Below are 18,281 nucleotides of genomic sequence, written 5' to 3'. Positions count from 1 at the left end.
TCTTTTTTGTTTTTTCCGGATATGGAGGTGCAAGTTCAAGATTTTTTTTTTCCAGATGTGGAGTTGGAAGACCTTACCGGTAGACAGGGACATTGGAAGGAAAAAGACTGAAGAAAGGAACCAGAGAAAAATAGGAAACCACCAATTTTTCATAAAACACGTATATCAGTTTTGAAGATCCGATCAAGTTTAACAGGAAGCAGCTATAAAAAAATTGATTGCCATGTTTGGTTACTTAAAGTTGAAAAGTCAATAAAACCAAATCTCTAAAAGTTGATGGAAAAAAGACTAGAGAAGGGAACCAGAGAAAAAAAGGGAAACCACCAATTTTTCATAAAACATGCATATCAGTTTTGAAGACCGATCAAGTTTCCTCGACAGGAAGTTGATTGCCATGTTTGGTTTCTTAAAATTGAAAAGTAAACAACCAAATCTCTAAAAGTCGATGTAACCCTTGGTTTACAGAGTTCATCTAATATCTGCATTCGAGAAAAATATATATTCTTCAATCTGGATGATAGATTCACAAGTTCAGGTCTCAAGACGTTACTGATCCCCGCTCGTGGTTGCTTATGATGATGCAGCCCCCACGGTGCACCCTCACAAATTCAGCTGTCTGGATGCACTATTGCAGCTTGGAGTGAGGAGAACTTAAACATAGCAATAAAACCCAGGGATACCAAAGAGACTGGTGTACTGCAACCGAATGTATCTGAATCCAAATCCATTTTCAGGCAAGCAAAATAGAATGAGACAGTTATTGCAGGCGAAGAGTGTCAAGATGAGCTCAATAGAGGACTTTTTCTCCAAGGTTTGATCAGCCAGAACTTCTTGCTACCTGAGCTACTTGTTGGCATCAGAAAGTCCCACAGGAAATGGGTTAACAATGATTGCAATTCTAAATACTCGTGCACTCATGAGTCATGCATCAGCTTTAGCTTCTCAGAGAACCAATTTTGAGTTTTGTGCTTACTACATGCCAATCAAGAGAATGTTATATGATGGGCTTGGACAGTCATATAACCTACAGGCAAATTCTTGAAAAATGAAAATTATAATTGAAGAAAAAATTTCAGTTCCATGCCCTATAGGATTTGTTTGTCTTATAGCCCATCCAAAACAGTAGTTTATAACCAACCAATCTAATATTCCACGTGATGATGAAATATTAGTCGACCATAAGACCTGAAACCTCCATAAAGCATGCAAGAGCAAGTCAATCCAAACATGCAATTGAGTAAAACATGTATGAGCTTGCTTGTCTTCTGGTTCCAAACGCCCGTAAATGACTTAGCCACAAAGCCTGTCATAGAAAATAAGGTACAAGAGAACAGAGGCAAGAAAATGAAGAAGGTGCATGGGACTTACTAAATCACATACAATAACAAGTTACTTTAATTGTGAAGAAAATTAATGTCACCCATCAGACTTTCAAGCTGTTTGATGCTCGACATATGAAGTAGCCTGTCCTAAAATAATCGCATTTCCACACGTCAGAACCTAGCACTGGGAGCAATTTTGAAAGTACAGAGTCGTTCCCTAGGAACCCAAAGCTGCAAGATTTTGAACATAATACATGTGACAATTAAAATAAAGCAGGAAAAACTTTTGAGAAGGAAACTTGCTGCACTGATAACTTGAGACCATATTGAAATTGAAAACATTATATTACATCCTCTGATTTGTATAGCAAAATGTTGGCAATTCTAAACAAAGAAAGTCGAACAAAGTTCTTGCAGTGTTTCCCCTCCTCATTATGTCAGACCTCCATATGAAAGGGCCCTCCAGCAGATAGGTCCATGATTCAATTATACCACCTGACATCAGCAAGTCATGAATAATATTGAATGGTTCAAACTACAAGTATATTTTAACTACATCAAATTTCATCTCCACTCTATTTGAAAGGAACATTTATGTTACTATAACATTTGATTATCCAAAATTCTATTTCAATAATCCATTGTCATTAACTATTGTAATTTCAATATCCCCATACTTGTTGGAGAGAGATTTAGTAATATATGCAAAACAACCAAAATTTAAAGAGAGGGTTGGAATTTTTTTTTTTAAATTACACACCAAGTTTATAATAAGTTATAGTACTCAATTAACAATTCAAGATATTATAAAGGGCAATAAGCATTGAATGTTTAAATTGCAAAAACAAAAAGTTACATGTTAGAACAAGTGATATATCGATGTCTTTGATCAGAAAATGGCTATCATGACTATGGGGGGTAAAAGTTATCTTAACTGTCTATTAGCTGACAAATTTAGGAAACAACAAATCTCGAAGCCAGGTTCCAGCAAGTAACAAATATCATTGAAGACGACAACGTCAATTACCTTTTGGAACAGAAGATACATAGCAACTCATTGCAGCAGTCGGAATCAAAAGGGCAGTAGCCCCACAGCAGAAATTGGTGGAGATTTGCATCTCCACGGTCCCACTTCTACCGACTCAAGAGTCTTCCTTAAGAATCCTGTACTTGATCAACTTCTTATGCAGTTTGGAAGCCTCTTCTGTCATGCCAGAGGCAGCCAATCCTTTTACCAGTGATAAATAGATTGCTTTGTTGGGCTTGCTACATCTTGATATCATCATATTTAAAACTTCAATAGCAGAATCCACCTTGCCGTTTCTACATAATGCATGTATCACAAGGGTAAATGTACTGCCTCTTATCCTGCAGTCAATATTAACCATCGCCTGCAACATCTCCAGTGCCTCCTCCACCATATCTTTCTTGCAAAAACCCATAACCAATGAACCATAAGTGATGTCATCAGGAGTAATGCCATCATTTACCATCTCATCAAACAGAATCATTGCCTTCTTAATATCACCCTTCTTCGCTAATCTATCTATTACAGTATTATATGTTATGACAACCAAAGAGAATCCACTGTCCCTCATATAGTGAAGTATATCCATAGCCTGCTCTGTCATGTCCTTCTTACACATAGCTGCCAGAAGAGTGTTGTAGGTGATTATATCAGGAGAACATTCTTCGCTTACCATTCTATGCAAGACATCAATTGCCCGATCCAAAAGCTGGTATTTACACAAACTGTTGATCAAGATATTGTAGGTGACTACAGTAGGAGGATAAGAAGCCTGGTTCATGATTGCAAGTACATCATCAGCCTCAGCCCACTTTCCCTTGCTGCAGAGACAGTGAAGTAAGGTATTATATGTAACTGCATTTGGTTCCAAGCCATGTGCCAGAAGATCAACAATAACTGTTGTTGCGTCCTCATACTTCCCTCCCTTACATATCAAATTGATGAGAGAGTTATAAGTCACAAGATCAGGATGGCATCCCTCCAAAGCTAGATCGTCCATAACCTCCATAGCCCATCGAATACCACAGTGCTTGCATATGAGTTCAAGAAGTATTGTGTAAGAGATTAGATAAGGAGGATAGCCTTTATTTAACTGATCTTTCCAAAACCAAACTGCCTCATCATACTTACCCTGGTCAAACATGGACCGGAATAAAGTGTTAAATGTGATCACATCAGGAAGGCAACCACTGAAACTCATATCTTGTACAATTCTAATTGCAGAATTTAGTTGTCCTCTTTTACAGAGACCTCCAACCAATTTATTGTAGGTGATGACATCGGGGACCCCCCAGACATAACCATCACCTCAAGAACACGAGTGGCCTTTTCCACTTTATCAGCATTGACTAATCCCCGCACAAGATTAATGCAAGAAGGGAAGTCGGGGACCTGACCCAATCGTGCCATGACATTAATCAGGTTGCAGGATTCAATGAGCTTCCCGTTTGCACAGAAATTACGAAGAACATCATTGTTAGACACCTCATCATGTTCCACATAGTACCCATCAAGAGTTAGGGCATTTGCATTAGAACTCGATAGCCGCACAGGTCTAGCAGGCGTGGATATCATTGCCTTTTCGGCATTATAAATGACCTTGCTACTCCCATTAACCACATCTAAAGAACTACCTCTTGGATCTGACCTATAATGTGCTGCCTGGGAAGAATTGGCACTGTCATGATGCAAACAGGGGTCGCACTTATGCTCAAGCTTGTCTACGTGATCTAGGTGAATCGCAGATGGTCTCATCCATGGGCATGATTTGGAACTGCAACAACGGTTTGAATAATATGCGAATGATCCATGAAAGCAATGAACATCACCCATGGTGTGTTGTGTGAATACCATATGCCCCATATCACCAATTCCAATCAATCAAGATGTAAAGTTATTTCCCAGCATACTTCCTCGAAGCACCACTGTAGTGGAAAAGAGGACAAGAAATGACACAAGATCGTACCTTTCGTGACAAAATTCCTTACACAAAAGGATAGAATTACGAATGCAAGAAAATTATTGGGGAAAAAGGGTGAGTTCAAACTAAATTGGTCCTTCTTTTATCAAGTAGATGTAAATTGACAGGTATTCAGTGAAGGGGACTAAACACAACTCCACTTATTTGATAATCACTCCCTCCAACACCCAAAACAAGAAAACGTAAAAGAAGCAATTCTTCATTAAGAAATCTTCAAAAAATACCTTATATTCTTAAAATAAAGAAAACCCATATAAATTATTTAACATGGAAGAAAAGAAAAGGAAAAGAAAGCCCATCAAACTCCCCATTTACACACGAAATTTAATTTACCGCACCACCAAAGCAATTCTTAAGAAAAACAAATCACCTCTAAGTGATTCAAATATTTCGGCCCATTGGCCGAGAAAGAACCATGAATCTGATCATAACCATTCAGGGAAAAAAATTAACGTAGATAAGAGCAAACGACAATCAGAATCCGTAAGTATCTATCAGCTTACGGTGAATTTGGCCACGAGAAATGGAGCGAATGGAAAACTCTTCCTCGGAAGAGACGCTCTCCGTATGCTTTATTCTTTGAAATCTTTCCCGAGCTACGGAATCGTGCTCTGCTTCGTTTCTTTCGTTTTCTGAGGAAGGAGAGAAAGAGACGGAGAGGATTTTGTTAGGGTTTTGCCGAACCAAGGCGGCAATCGCGAGAGGAGGCCATCGGAAGGGCATGGTTAGTGATTTAAAGTGAGCTGTAGCTTTGAGATTGTGTGAGAACGGGCCGAACCACCATCAAGGTGTTTCGGCGTAAGGCTGCCCAAGCCATCTTGAACCCTTCCTTGAAGAGAAATTTTTCATATACGGCTCCAAAAAAATACAACATCTTCTGATTGGACCACATAGCTATTATTTTTTAATATATATTTAATATATATAATTTTATTTTTTATTTAAAATTATATTATAAAAAAAATTATTTTTTGAAAAAATTATGATACCTTGTGATCATATTATGATATTCTGAAATTAATTATAACTTTCTGTTATGACATTCTGCAGTCAAATTATGACTTTCTGTACAAAAAAATAATAATTTGACCACAAGATGTCATAAAAAAGAGAAAATATTTTATCATTTAAAAATTTTATAAATTTTTAATGACAAAAATGCTCTTCCCTCTTTATAACTTTTGAAAGAAAAATTAGGATATTCTATATAGAAAGTCATAATTTGACGTAGGATATCATAATATAGCCACAGGATGTCATAATTTTTTCAGAAGAGAATAAACATTTTCATCATTCAAACTTTCAAACGAAAAAATAGAATTGCATATATTAAATACGCATTGAAAAGCATCATAAATTTGTAATGATGAAAATATCATTCCTTCTTTATGACTTTTGGAAGAAAAATTATGACATCATATGCAGGAAGCAATAATTTGATCGCAGAATATCATAATTCTTTCAGAAAAGAAAGGACATTTTTATTATTCAAAATTTTAAATGAAAAATTAGAACTACAGACATTAAATGTGTGTTGAAAAACGGTGGTTATATGGCCCAATCAAATAGAGTAGTATATTTTTTCTATACCAAGTGTGGTGTACAAAAAATTTCCCTTTCCTTCAAATTGTTCCCTCTCTTGGCCTTTTCTTTCCAACTATTCTCTCTCTCTCTCTCCCTCTTTCTTTCTTTCTTTCTTTTTTGTAATTTATTATTTTGATATATTCGGCTATTCCCACGTAATTGAGTTGAAAATTCTATAAGATTTATGGATTGGCCGTCTATTTAAGTATTGCCTTATATCAACCAAACTCTCCCTAATTTAGATGTAGGAACTAAAAAGATCTATGAGAAATTCTTTATTTACCACAGATGGTGTAGAAAATCTGATGTGGAGTACACCGTTTTATATGATTGGTCCATATAGCTACCTCTTTCCAACATGCATTTAATGCCTGCAGTTTCGATTTTTCGTTTAAAAATTTTATACGATGAAAATATTTTTATTTTTTAAAAAAAATTAGAACATCTTATGGCATATTATGACTTCTTACACGTAAAATATCATAATATAGCCCAAAAAATTATGACATCCTATGCATATTATGATATCCTGTATCAAATTATGATTTTCTGCATACAAGATGTCATAATATAACCCAAAATGTTATAATATAGTCTAGGATGTCATAATATAAAAGGAATATTTTTATCCAACTACTTTTCAACACGTATTTAATATTTTCAGCTTCATTTTTTCATTTGAAATTTTTGAATGACGAAAATATCCATACTCTTTAAAAAAATTTATGATATTCTGTGGTATATTATGACATCCTGCGTCAAAATTATGACTTTCTGCATATAGGATGTCATAATATAGACATAAGATGTCATAATTTTTTTTAAAAAGTAGAAGTATTTTTGTCATTAAAAATTTTCAAACGAAAAAATTAAACTACAGGCATTAAATACATGTTGAAAAGTGGTAGCTACGTGGACCAATCACATAAAACGGTGTACTTTACATCGAATTTTCTACACCGCCCATGATGCACAAAGAATTTCTCAAAGATCTATTTATGATTGAAAGACTAGAATTTGAACGAGACTTGGACAAGCTCTTAGAAAGTACATGTTAAATGGGCTAACATATCCAATTTCTATAAGATTTTCAACCTAATCATGCAGAAATATCCAAATAAACCTTAGAAAGTACAAGTTGTGGTCTTCTATTTCTTTTTATAGGATTTGGGCCAGTCTACTTCAAAACCAATTTTAGATGGTCAGAGATATAGGCCTAACTTAGTATATATATTTATTATCTAATTAATCTTATCTAATCCAATCTGCGAATTCAATAAAATTTTCAGCCTATTTATCCCAACAAGTCCTAAATTTTATGAATATCTTAAATATTTGTTTGGATGGTTAAACCGAAAATCTCATAAGATTTATGGATTAGACTAGTAATAAGATCAAATCTCATGAAGAAAGGACTAATATTATCATATCAATGTTTTTCTACAGTGAAAATGAAGAGACGACAGACCATATCTTTCTACAATGCAAGTATTCTAAGATGTTATGGTGTACACTCTTCAAAGACTTCGGAGTTTCTTAACTTCCGAAGAGGTACATGGAAGTATGGGAGATTCGGAGGAAGTATACAACCCTCTCAACTTTTCCCTACTATAGGAAGCCTTTTTGCCATTGGGTATTGGTGGCTGTAGAGAGAATGCAACCAGTGAAAATTCAGGTTTCAAGCAAAAGCAGCGAGCGAATTGGCTAAACAAACTGTTCAAACAGCGGGGAGTTGGCTACAGTTAGCTGACAACCGCAACATCAAGCTTATTTTGAGGTAACTTGGGGAACTCTTTTGAAGGGTTGGGGCTTGTGAAAATGGAGCTGGAGGGGCCTTTTGTTTGCAAGAAGGATGCAGCGAGCTTCTGGGTTCTGAACTCTCTCACTGGGATATCGTTTGGTCCTAGGTGGAGAAAGACATAATCCACTTCCTTACTTTAGCGCATGAGGGGAGTTAATGCTTATCTCCGCTTAGGGTGTGGTTTTTTAGGCATCTTGATAGGACTTCTCCATGCATGTTACAGTGAGATTGTCTTTTACAAAGAAATGCCTTGTCTTTTCTTTCAAATTTTTTTTATTTTTGTAACTCATTAAACGATCTCATGCAATTGCCGCGAGGGGGAGTCTCCAAAAAAAAAAAAAAAAAACAATCATAGAACCATGGATTGAATTTAGTCTATATTCATAAATATTCTATAATAATTTTATAATAAATTGATTCAAATTTTATTAAAAAATAAAATTTAGCCTATAACCTCCATAAAAGCGCTACCTCTATTGGTCACTTTAAAAATTTTTATTTATCATGAGTAGTGTAGAAAATCTGACATAGAACATATCACTTTATGTGATTGGTCCATATAGCTATCATTTTTTAACACGCATGTAATGCTTGTAGTTCTATTTTTTTATTAAAATTTTGTATGACTAAAATATTTTTATTCTTGAAAAAAATTATAATATCTTGTGATATATTATGATTTTTTACATCCATAATGTCATAATATGATCCAAAAAATTATGATATCTTATGAATATTATGACATCCTACATCAAATTATAATTTTCTACATGTAAGATGTCATAATATGATATAGGATGTCATAATATGGTCCATAATGTCATAATGTAGAAATAATATTTTTGTCCAATCACTTTGCAATGTATATTTAATGTTTACAATGTCGTTTTTTTGTTTGAAAATTCTGAATGACGAAAATATTTTGTTATTTGAAAAAAAATTATAATATTTTATAACATATTACGTTATCCCGTAGAAATTTTTTGTATGCAAGATATCATAATATAAATATAAAAAATTATAATTTTTTTAAAATATAAAAATATTTTTATTATTTAAAATTTTTAAATAAAAAATAAAATTATAAAATTAAATATATATTAAAAAATAATAATTATATAAAATAATTATATAAAGTGATACGTTTTATGCGGGATTTTCTGCTCCGTCCGTAGTGCACAGAGAATTTCACTTGACCACTTGTGCACCCATGGCCCGAAAAAACCGACAAAGGTTGAAGGAAATGAGGGGAAAAAAAAAAAAACTAATAAACGCATCGATGGTGGCAAAGTTGTAGATGTTGACTTGATTTGGTTGTACCCTCCGTAAAATGACAGAAAGGAATCATGGGATATGATTCTTGAATGAAATGATATAATGTTATTTGTTTCCTCAATCGATCTTAGCATTAATGAATTCCCGGACCACTCGTGCCCACACGTGGGACGAAGAAAGTTAAGGCTCACCGCTCACGCATTGCTATCCAAATATTTTGTATTGTTGTTGCATTGGCTTAGGATCAATAAAAATCGACTCCGCTCTCTTTAGTTTAATAATAAAAAATGTCGGTGTGGTGCATTCTCGATGCTCTCGTGTGCAAGATGCTCTCCGAGTGATTTTTATATCCCACCGTGTCATCGTTTTCAAAAAATAGCTTGACCGACACTATTTCTACAATGCATCAACCCGTTTATTTATTTATTTATTTGGTAGAAATCCACTCGAAGAGTCCCAAGAGTTTAAAATCTGGCTCCTCTTGACCTCTGCTGGTCTTCAATCTGGTCAAATGGTTCAAATCCAACTTTCAAACCTACTATTTTCTAATCAGGAGGAGCCTCGTCCATTAAATCCAAAACCAAACCTATTAATAATCCTCCTCTCAAAATACCTTATTACCTGTCACAATTTTTATGCATTTTGACTATGTTCGTCTTCTATACACATTGTGGCTCATCTTTAGAATCTCATGCGTCTTTATATCACTAGTATACTACATTCATCTATCCATCCATGTAGTATAGATTTTACCTAAAAAAAAATCCACGTAGTATAGATTCGCAAAAGAAGAAGATTATTATTAACTTGTGGGCCCTCATCTTTTGTAGTATAGATTTCAGATAAACACTTGCTAAAAGAAACAGGTGCTGAGAGCTACTCAACGAACATTAGCCACAAAGAAATCAGCATTAATTCCTTCATTTTGATTTTTTCCGGCATAGAATTGAAGCATAAGTGGAAGGTACAAGATAATTAAATGAGCCGCTCTACTGAGAACTTATTTAGTATTTTTTTATTTCCGGGTAAAGAAATAAAGTTGTTGTACTTGGACATGACATAATATACTAATAATAACAAGAGGTGTATTTTTAAGGCTGCCAGATCTACATTCTCTTTCTCATCTGTCATTTCAGTGCTTCGCTTCGGCCTCCACTCGTTCTCGCCGCTTTCGCTCTGCAAATCCTCCCAAGACGTAGGGTTTTTAATTTCCATCTCGTCTTATTGGAAATCGAGATTCCGATCTGCATCCCCGGCGTTGGAACCAGTAAGTTTCCCATCTTTCTTGCTTCTCGATCCGCCAGTGGAATTCGATCGGTGTGTACTCCTGGTTAAGATTTCCTCAAAATTTTCACGGATTTGATCGAAGAACTGCCACCGGGTAGTGACGAGTCTGCTTGTTTTGCAAGTAATAGAGCTCGGATTCGATTGGTTTCTCCTCGTCGTACAAATTTCATCACTTCTTCACTGATTTGATTGAAGAATTGCGGGCGGGTAGGGATGGTTCTGCTATTTCTTCTAGTATATAAGTTGGACTTTTTTTTTTTTTGTGTGTGTGTGTGTGTGTGCGTGCGAATTGGCTTGTGAGTTTCGATTTCTTCTGAACAAGATTTGATGCCGTTCGAATTAAAAGCCACTCAATTTGTGAAGTCATCGTGATCTGAGATTAAAATCGGGAGAAACAAATTCTTGAATTGGTATTTTTTTTTTTTGAATTTATTTGTTTATTATTATTTTTTTCTATTTGTTTATGATTGGATTCGTGAGAATACCGCCGACACGGTTTCTCCTGTCCTGGTGCGTCACCATCCACCAATCTCCTTTATTTGCTTTACCGCCGTGACGGACTTTTATTGCTTATGGAGTATGGTCTGTCGGCCGTCAACGGTGTTGATGAATTTTGCCCCTCCCGTGTCAGGCTAACTTGCGCCAGCGGAGGTGGTGTCTTTTTTGGGGTCCCTAGCACTATGAGTGGAGGCTACCACATCCTTCAGACCCGAATAATGTATAGTTTCCACGGTTCTGTGTCATCTCCTCCACTGCTCCTTCGAGTTCTTTTAGGATTCCTGAATTTTTTTTATCGGTGAAGTTTACTTCCCTGATTTGCCAAGGTGGAGATCTATCTGCTACTGCTTTGTTTGTTTTTTTTTTTTTTTTTACATATCTCTGGCAGAAATATGCGAGTAATAATTTGATATTTCATTCATTTTCATTCTAGTTAACGTTTTTCTTTCACGTTATGTTTGATTAATGTGGTAATTGTTGATGTATATAGTTCATGGCTATATTGTGTCACAGAGTTGCTTTGGTTTCGGAGCATCATATCCAAGAACTTCCGTTGTTGCTTTTCTTTCATCAATTTGGATCTGATTTATACCGATTGGAAATTGATAGAACTTGTAGAAGTGCGCTCATTTTTGGGTATGCTATGCTTGACGGTGGAAGACAGCTTATGTGGTATTGAATAATAAAATCTTTGATCTTATAAAGTTTACCAGCCAGGGCTCAGCTCCTAAAACGATGAGGGGAAGAAGTGATGGAGGACAGAATAGACATTTGGTTACTTCGTTGTGTGTTATGGTGGTCTTTTTTGGTTTACTGTTTCTATGTTATGGATCTTTCTTTGGTCCTGGGAAGCAGCACACCGGTACCACTTTAGAGTCTGTTGGTAAATTACGATCATTCGGGTGGAGTAGCGATAATGATGGAGGGAATAGCGAGTCTATTTTTGGGCAGGAAGGTGGTGATGACAATTTCATGCTTAAGACCTTTCCAGTGAGTGTTTTTGAATTACCTGTTTCTGCTCATGATCGTAAGCGATTGTCTATAACTTGTGTTGATTTTTTTTTTTTTGAAAAAATGGTGATCTGCTTGTGTAGGTCTGTGATAATCGGCATTCTGAGTTGATACCCTGCTTAGACAGAAATCTTATATATCAGACAAGAATGAAGCTGGATTTGAATTTGATGGAGCACTATGAAAGGCATTGCCCTCAGCCAGAGAGGCGCTACAATTGTTTGATTCCTCCACCACCTAGCTATAAGGTAGAAGCATATTCCCTTTTTTCCCCCCCTTAATGTTGTCATGTGTGCTTTCCTTGTCTCCTGTTTAGATTTGCACTTTAATTTATGGCATCTGCATTCTAGTTGAGTGCATTAATAATTTGGTGTTACAGATTCCTATAAAATGGCCAAAAAGTCGAGATGAAGTGTGGAAAGTGAACATTCCTCATACACACCTTGCCCATGAAAAGTCTGATCAAAACTGGATGGTTGATGCGGGAGAAAAAATTAAATTTCCAGGGGGAGGCACTCATTTTCATTATGGAGCGGATAAGTATATAGCATCAATTGCAAATGTAAGTTTATTTTGATAATAAAACATGTCAAAAGTTATTCCATAGATTTTCGTGATATTTTTTCCATTCATGGAAAGCTAGTACTTTTGCTAAGTTGATGTTAGGAGTCTTTAACTTGCCCTTTTAAGCATGCTTTCTTTGGTGGGTGCAAAATTGACAAATTTTGTTCCTGATTTGGATTGGCAGATGCTCAACTTCCCAAATAATAATCTCAACAATGAAGGAAGGCTCCGGACAGTTCTTGATGTTGGCTGTGGTGTTGCAAGCTTTGGGGGCTATCTACTTTCATCCAATATCATGGCCATGTCTTTCGCACCCAATGATGTGCATCAAAACCAAATCCAGTTTGCTCTTGAGAGAGGAATTCCTGCTTACCTTGGTGTTTTAGGGACAAAGAGGCTCCCGTACCCTAGCAGATCCTTTGAATTTGCTCATTGTTCTCGTTGTAGGATTGATTGGCTTCAAAGGGATGGGATTCTTCTGCTTGAGTTAGATAGATTGCTTAGGCCTGGAGGCTATTTTGCTTATTCATCTCCTGAGGCATATGCACAGGATGAAGAGGATCTTAGAATATGGAGGGAAATGAGTGCTCTTGTTGAACGGATGTGCTGGAAAATTGCTGCTAAACAAAATCAAACTGTAATTTGGGTCAAACCTCTAACAAATGATTGCTATATGAACAGAGAACCAGGTACTCGGCCTCCTCTTTGCAGAACTGATGATGATCCAGATGCAGTATGGGGTGTGCGGATGGAAGCTTGTATTACCCCTTATTCCAAACGTGAGTACATTTTCCTTCTGGGATATTCATGGGGTGATCTTCTATAATCTATAAAAGGCCATGGGATTTTTAAGAAGCTTCTTGACTACATTTACCTGACTGCCAGTATTCTGTGCATGCTTGTTTCATTCTTCTTCAGGATATTGATCAATTCTAGGATTGCATCAATGGCCATGCATTGAAATTAATGTTCTTTAGGTTATCTAGTTGGTTGTGGTGCGAATAGTCGTAAACATTGGATTTAATAATTTTGGTGCTTAGTTGTGTGAATTAAAATTTTGCATTTAAAAATGTTTATATCTCCCACATGCAACAACATGAACACAATCCTTATTTATTTAAGTAAGTCATATATGCATGTTGTTTTATCTGATCATTTTCTGTAAGAAAAGATATGATAGCTTCATGTTTCTCCATTTCTGTTGTAGGAACCTCCAAAGTTCCTGATTTTACTTCTGGTTCATTGCATGCATGTCTTGGCAACAGATTTTGTCATAGACTAATGTGTGAAACCTCAATCCGACAAACAAGCCTTGGCGCATCTGTATTTTGTCAGCTTCATGGATTGGGGCACAATAACTTGATCTTAACTGTATAACTATCAATGTCCAATTCCTGGTCAGGGCTACTTTTTTTAAGTTTGCAAGTAGGATGCATCTCGTCAAGATTCATGTGGACTTGTGAAGTGCCTTGATGAATATAGAGAAAAAATTTGAAGCAAAACTACATTGTTAATGCCGAAAATAGCCCGAGCTTTATTATGTTGCCAAATATAAAATATAGAAGAGTGCAGGTGCAAATGAAGAACTTTCCATTAAAAATGATGAGACTATACCAGTCAAACATGAATGTGTTGGAGATGGACCTAGATTGTAGACTCAAGGTAATTAGGGAGAGATATGACCGAAGCAATGCCTGGACCTAACCCATCGCACTAGCTCCACTATTTGCAGGTTTCTACCCTTTGATTATGGGCTTGTGGTGATAATGCATTTCAGTGTCAGTGCATTTCATAATTGTTTATATGTAAGCACATCAGAAGCCATGCTCATTGAAATTATTAAGACTAAATTTGCTTTATCAGTACCAATGGAATTAAAGAAACTAATACTTTGCTGCTAGTATTACATATTAATTTGTTAATGCAAACATCCTTCAAAGTATTGAGTTTCCTAGCCATAAGACCTCTCTTCCTTTGAGGGCACAAAATAGGATGATCTTTACCATATATACATATGCAGAAAACCACTGTACCTTTCTTGCATATGCCCAAGTAGGTTTTGCTTATGAATATTGATATTTTGCAACAGGTGGGGTTAATTATGAAAGCAGACAAATTACTCCAAATGATCGGTGCTAGTGTGTGCAGTTTCCCCTATAAGCAAACAGTTTTGAGCATTAATCCTGATTTCTTAGGGGTACTTATCTGCTTCATGTTAATTCAGCATTGCTGCTAATAAACATAGTAACAAATGACAATAAGAGTAATCTTGTCATATAAAAGAGTGCCAGGGAGTTTTTATGGTGGGGTGCTTCGGTTTAAATCAATAACTTGGTCTGGTTGGTGAGCACCAAATACATTGCTGGAATTGGAAAATGAAGAGAAACTTAAAGTTTCAATAAGTATACCAAATAGGGTAAGGAATTAGAGTTAAAATGCTTACCAGAGAATCATTAGTTTCAGAACTGATTTTTGAACTAACTAATAGCAAATATTCTTCGTCATTAATTAATTCCAGTCATTAATTGCATGATTTCCATACATTGAAGCAGAAATATGACATTACAGGGGACTAGGAATAAAATGGGTCATAAGACTTGATTGGCTGAGGCTGAAATTATTTAACCTTCTTTAAATTGAATTTTGGATTTGACTGAAGATAATGTCTGTCAGCGTTGAGTTATAGCTCTTGAACTCAGAGCCACAAGCCTCAATGAGGGTATAGGAAGGATAGGATGGATCTGGGCTACAGTTATTTTGTCTTCCATTTGTTTTGTGTTAGTCTATGAATCATTATTCATTTTTTCCACAGTTCTATATAGATATTTTAGGAGAGGAAGTATGAAAAGAAACCATATGTTTTATAATAATTAAATAAGTATAGTTAAAATTTCTTTATTTCCCTCTTTTTTTCTTTTTGTCATGGCTTGATTTTCAACCAAGTCCTGTGTATCCATGAGTTTTTCCTTCCAAGGTTTCATGGTAATTTTTATATTTCATCATGATAATTGCAGGTTTTATATGGCCATTGTCGGTCCCATGGAGTATGATAAAGTTTACTATTTGTTGTAACATGATGCTTATATTGGAAAAGTTTTCAAATTTGATAACTGAAGTAACAATCTTGTTTTTGACAGAGATGCATAGAGCTAGGGGAAGTGGATTGGCTCCTTGGCCTGCTCGCTTAACTACTACTCCTCCCCGTCTTGCTGATTTTGATTATACCAGTGAAATGTTTGCAAAAGACATGGTATTTTACTATCTTCGAGTTGCATGTTTTTCTGCTTTATGGTGTCAATATAGGTTCAGTAGCAAGCATAAATGCATTGACAAATGGAAATCTGGCGTCTTATAGTTTCTAATATGTTGTAGGAAATTTGGCGACAAAGGGTTGACAAGTATTGGAGCTTATTGAGTCTGAAAATCAAACCAAACACTGTAAGAAACTTGATGGACATGAAGGCAAATATGGGATCATTTGCAGCTGCTCTCAAGGACAAGGATGTTTGGGTGATGAATGTTGTGCCCGAAGATGGACCCAACACCCTTAAAATAATTTATGACAGAGGACTGATAGGGACTGTACATGACTGGTAGGCTATTGTTAGTTTTAGATTTTAATATTAGCGCATCTTTTTTGAGACATTAATCTATTTTCTTCCAGCTGATTGTTAATTGCTTGTTCTTATGCATCATAATTACAATCAGATCTAGCACAAGGATGCCTGAATAATTAGGTTCAATTGGGCAAGGCACAATTGTGAAAATAATGAAAAATAAATCTTTAACTATTAGCTTTTTGGCAAAGAAACATCACCTCAAGGTAGGTTAGGACCATCAGTATGTAATGACAAAGAGTTCTGATATCGTTGTTTGTTGGCAAAGGATGTGGTAAGACTTTCAAATTTATCAACAGGTTTGCCAAGATTCTATCTGTGTGTATGTGCATGCATGTGTGTGCATATGTTATTTTCCTTTTTACCTCATCTGGGGGTGGGGTGGGGAGTTGGGGATGAACCTTCATTTTACTTCCACATTTTCATATATTATTGGAGCTGAAATGTATGAGATTTTTACCAGTTCTTTTTGTAATGAGATTATATTGTTCTCATGCCCTTGATAAGCACTTTGTAAGTGATACAAACATAATCGGGGTCATCAAGCTATGTTCCATCTACTGGGATCAGCTTATGCATCCTATCTCTGAAGTAGTTTCTGTGAAGTCTTTTATCCACTCGAATCTTTATTTGTCTCTCTTTTTTCTTGACCATTTAATATTAAAATGGGTTACCATCTTATGACAGTTATTTCTGACCTAAGCTGCTTATGGTAAACACCTTTGCAGTCATCCCTGGCGTTTTGAAGGCCATCTATCTAAAAAATTCATCTCTCAATAGTTGTGGTTCTTTTTAGTTGCATGAGTGTATTGTTACTTTCGTACATGCTTCTTATGACAGTAGAAAGTGACATACATTTACTTTTCATTTGAAGATTAGTGGATACAGAATCTTTTCTTCATTAGATTTTACTATTTTGTTGTCTTTTTCTGTATGTATTGAAATATGTTTTTCCTGGTCAATTGACCGTACTCTCTGGAAATGTTTGAGGGAAAAGGTCATATAGGATAGACAACCTTATTTTTTGTTTCAATCAGAAAGACATCGGTATCTTGCTTGCGGCATCAGTCAAAATATCATGTGTTTGTTTATTTGCATCTTCTATGTTTGCTCAGTGATTTATCCGTCACTTTGACAGGTGCCAAGCCTTCTCAACCTACCCTCGAACCTATGATCTCCTCCATGCATGGACCGTCTTCTCTGAGCTTGAGAAGAAAGGTTGCAGTGCTGAGGACCTTCTCATTGAGATGGATCGTATACTCAGACCAACTGGCTTTGTAATTGTCCGAGACAAGCAGCCAGTTGTGAAATTTATAATAAAGTATTTGACAGCATTGCACTGGGAATCGGTAGCTGTCGCGGATGCTGAGGCTAATTCAGATTCAGAAGATGCTGAGATGGTGCTTGTGATCCAGAAGAAAATGTGGTCGGCAGATGAGAGCCTCAAGGATTCAGCATAATGTCGTCTTGACCGTGTGCAGGTTGGGCCAAAGAAGCGTTGCCTGATTGCACGGATCGTTACTCTCAGCTCGATATTTTTAACTCTTCGGGTGTTATAGTTTAAACTCTTAATCAGCTGATTGTGGCTCTTTTACAAGTTTAGGTTTTTTTTCCCCCCCACATATAAGCTTCTCCATGTTTGTTCTCTGTTTAAGTAATAAGAAAACTGTCTTCAACTGGTTCATAATTTAACAGATGCAAGTTCCTTTTCTTCTTCTTCTTCTTTTTTTTCCCCTGCAGTGTGCAAACAAAGTCGTAGGAGATTCCAGCAAGACAAACCATTATTATCACCAGAAAGTTATTTGTTCAAGTTAATTATTCAGGAAATGGCACCATATGAGTTATTCCGTGCTGGATTTGTAAACAAATTCCAAAAAACGGCAGAATAGAAGGGTTTGTCCAAGAAGTTAATTTTGTATGATCAACACATCTTATTTCCTTCACGAGCATCCACAGAAATTTTTCAAGAGGCAAGCCTGAAACCCAAATGGAGGGAGGGAAAAACCAAGAAGAAGAAGAACTTATCAGTTCTTTAATTCCCATCATATAGGAATTAACGGGAAGAAGCGCAGTTGCATAACCCAGATCACATATCCTATGATACTAAAAATCATGTTTCTAATCATAAGATCTAGCAGGATCATCCAAATGGACCTCAGAGAGAATTTTGAGAAAGAAATTTGAAATTTGAAGAAAAATAAAGAAAATGTGAAAATAATGGTTGTTATTTATTTCTTGTTATTCATCTCGTTGATATGATAGGGAGTGACCGAAAACTTATGACAGCGACTATAACGGCCATAAATCCAAGTCA

At 35.9% G+C, this 18,281-nt stretch overlaps 2 protein-coding genes across 4 annotated transcripts; one reads left to right on the top strand and one right to left on the bottom strand.

Annotated features, from left to right (window-relative positions):
* Positions 1-1,625: 1,625 nt before the first annotated feature.
* On the bottom strand, positions 1,626-5,058 carry LOC105033622 (uncharacterized). The gene is given in 4 exon segments (XM_073255304.1): positions 1,626-1,817; positions 2,350-3,636; positions 3,639-4,274; positions 4,834-5,058. Coding segments are annotated over 2 exon segments (1,746 nt in total). The 5' UTR covers positions 4,213-4,274; positions 4,834-5,058; the 3' UTR covers positions 1,626-1,817; positions 2,350-2,464.
* Positions 5,059-10,099: 5,041 nt separating this feature from the next.
* LOC105033623 (probable methyltransferase PMT3) lies at positions 10,100-17,677 on the top strand. 3 transcript variants are annotated; one of them, XM_010908494.4, is made up of 9 exons: positions 10,105-10,257; positions 10,909-11,101; positions 11,289-11,765; positions 11,870-12,034; positions 12,166-12,348; positions 12,535-13,129; positions 15,488-15,600; positions 15,723-15,943; positions 17,106-17,677. In XM_010908494.4, exons 3-9 carry the CDS (start codon positions 11,511-11,513, stop codon positions 17,425-17,427), a joined length of 1,854 nt encoding a protein of 617 aa, XP_010906796.1. In that variant the 5' UTR covers positions 10,105-10,257; positions 10,909-11,101; positions 11,289-11,510; the 3' UTR covers positions 17,428-17,677. The 3 variants fall into 3 exon arrangements, with proteins under 3 accessions (XP_010906797.1, XP_010906796.1, XP_073111404.1); XM_010908495.4 differs by lacking the exon at positions 10,909-11,101 and having other exon boundaries at positions 10,100-10,257; XM_073255303.1 differs by lacking the exons at positions 10,105-10,257; positions 10,909-11,101 and adding an exon at positions 10,394-10,484.
* The last annotated feature ends 604 nt before the right edge of the window (positions 17,678-18,281 follow it).

The sequence above is a fragment of the Elaeis guineensis genome, chromosome 4 (assembly GCF_000442705.2).
Source record: "Elaeis guineensis isolate ETL-2024a chromosome 4, EG11, whole genome shotgun sequence".
NCBI classification, from domain to species: Eukaryota; Viridiplantae; Streptophyta; class Magnoliopsida; order Arecales; family Arecaceae; genus Elaeis; species Elaeis guineensis.
This window is presented reverse-complemented; position numbering and strand designations above follow the sequence as displayed.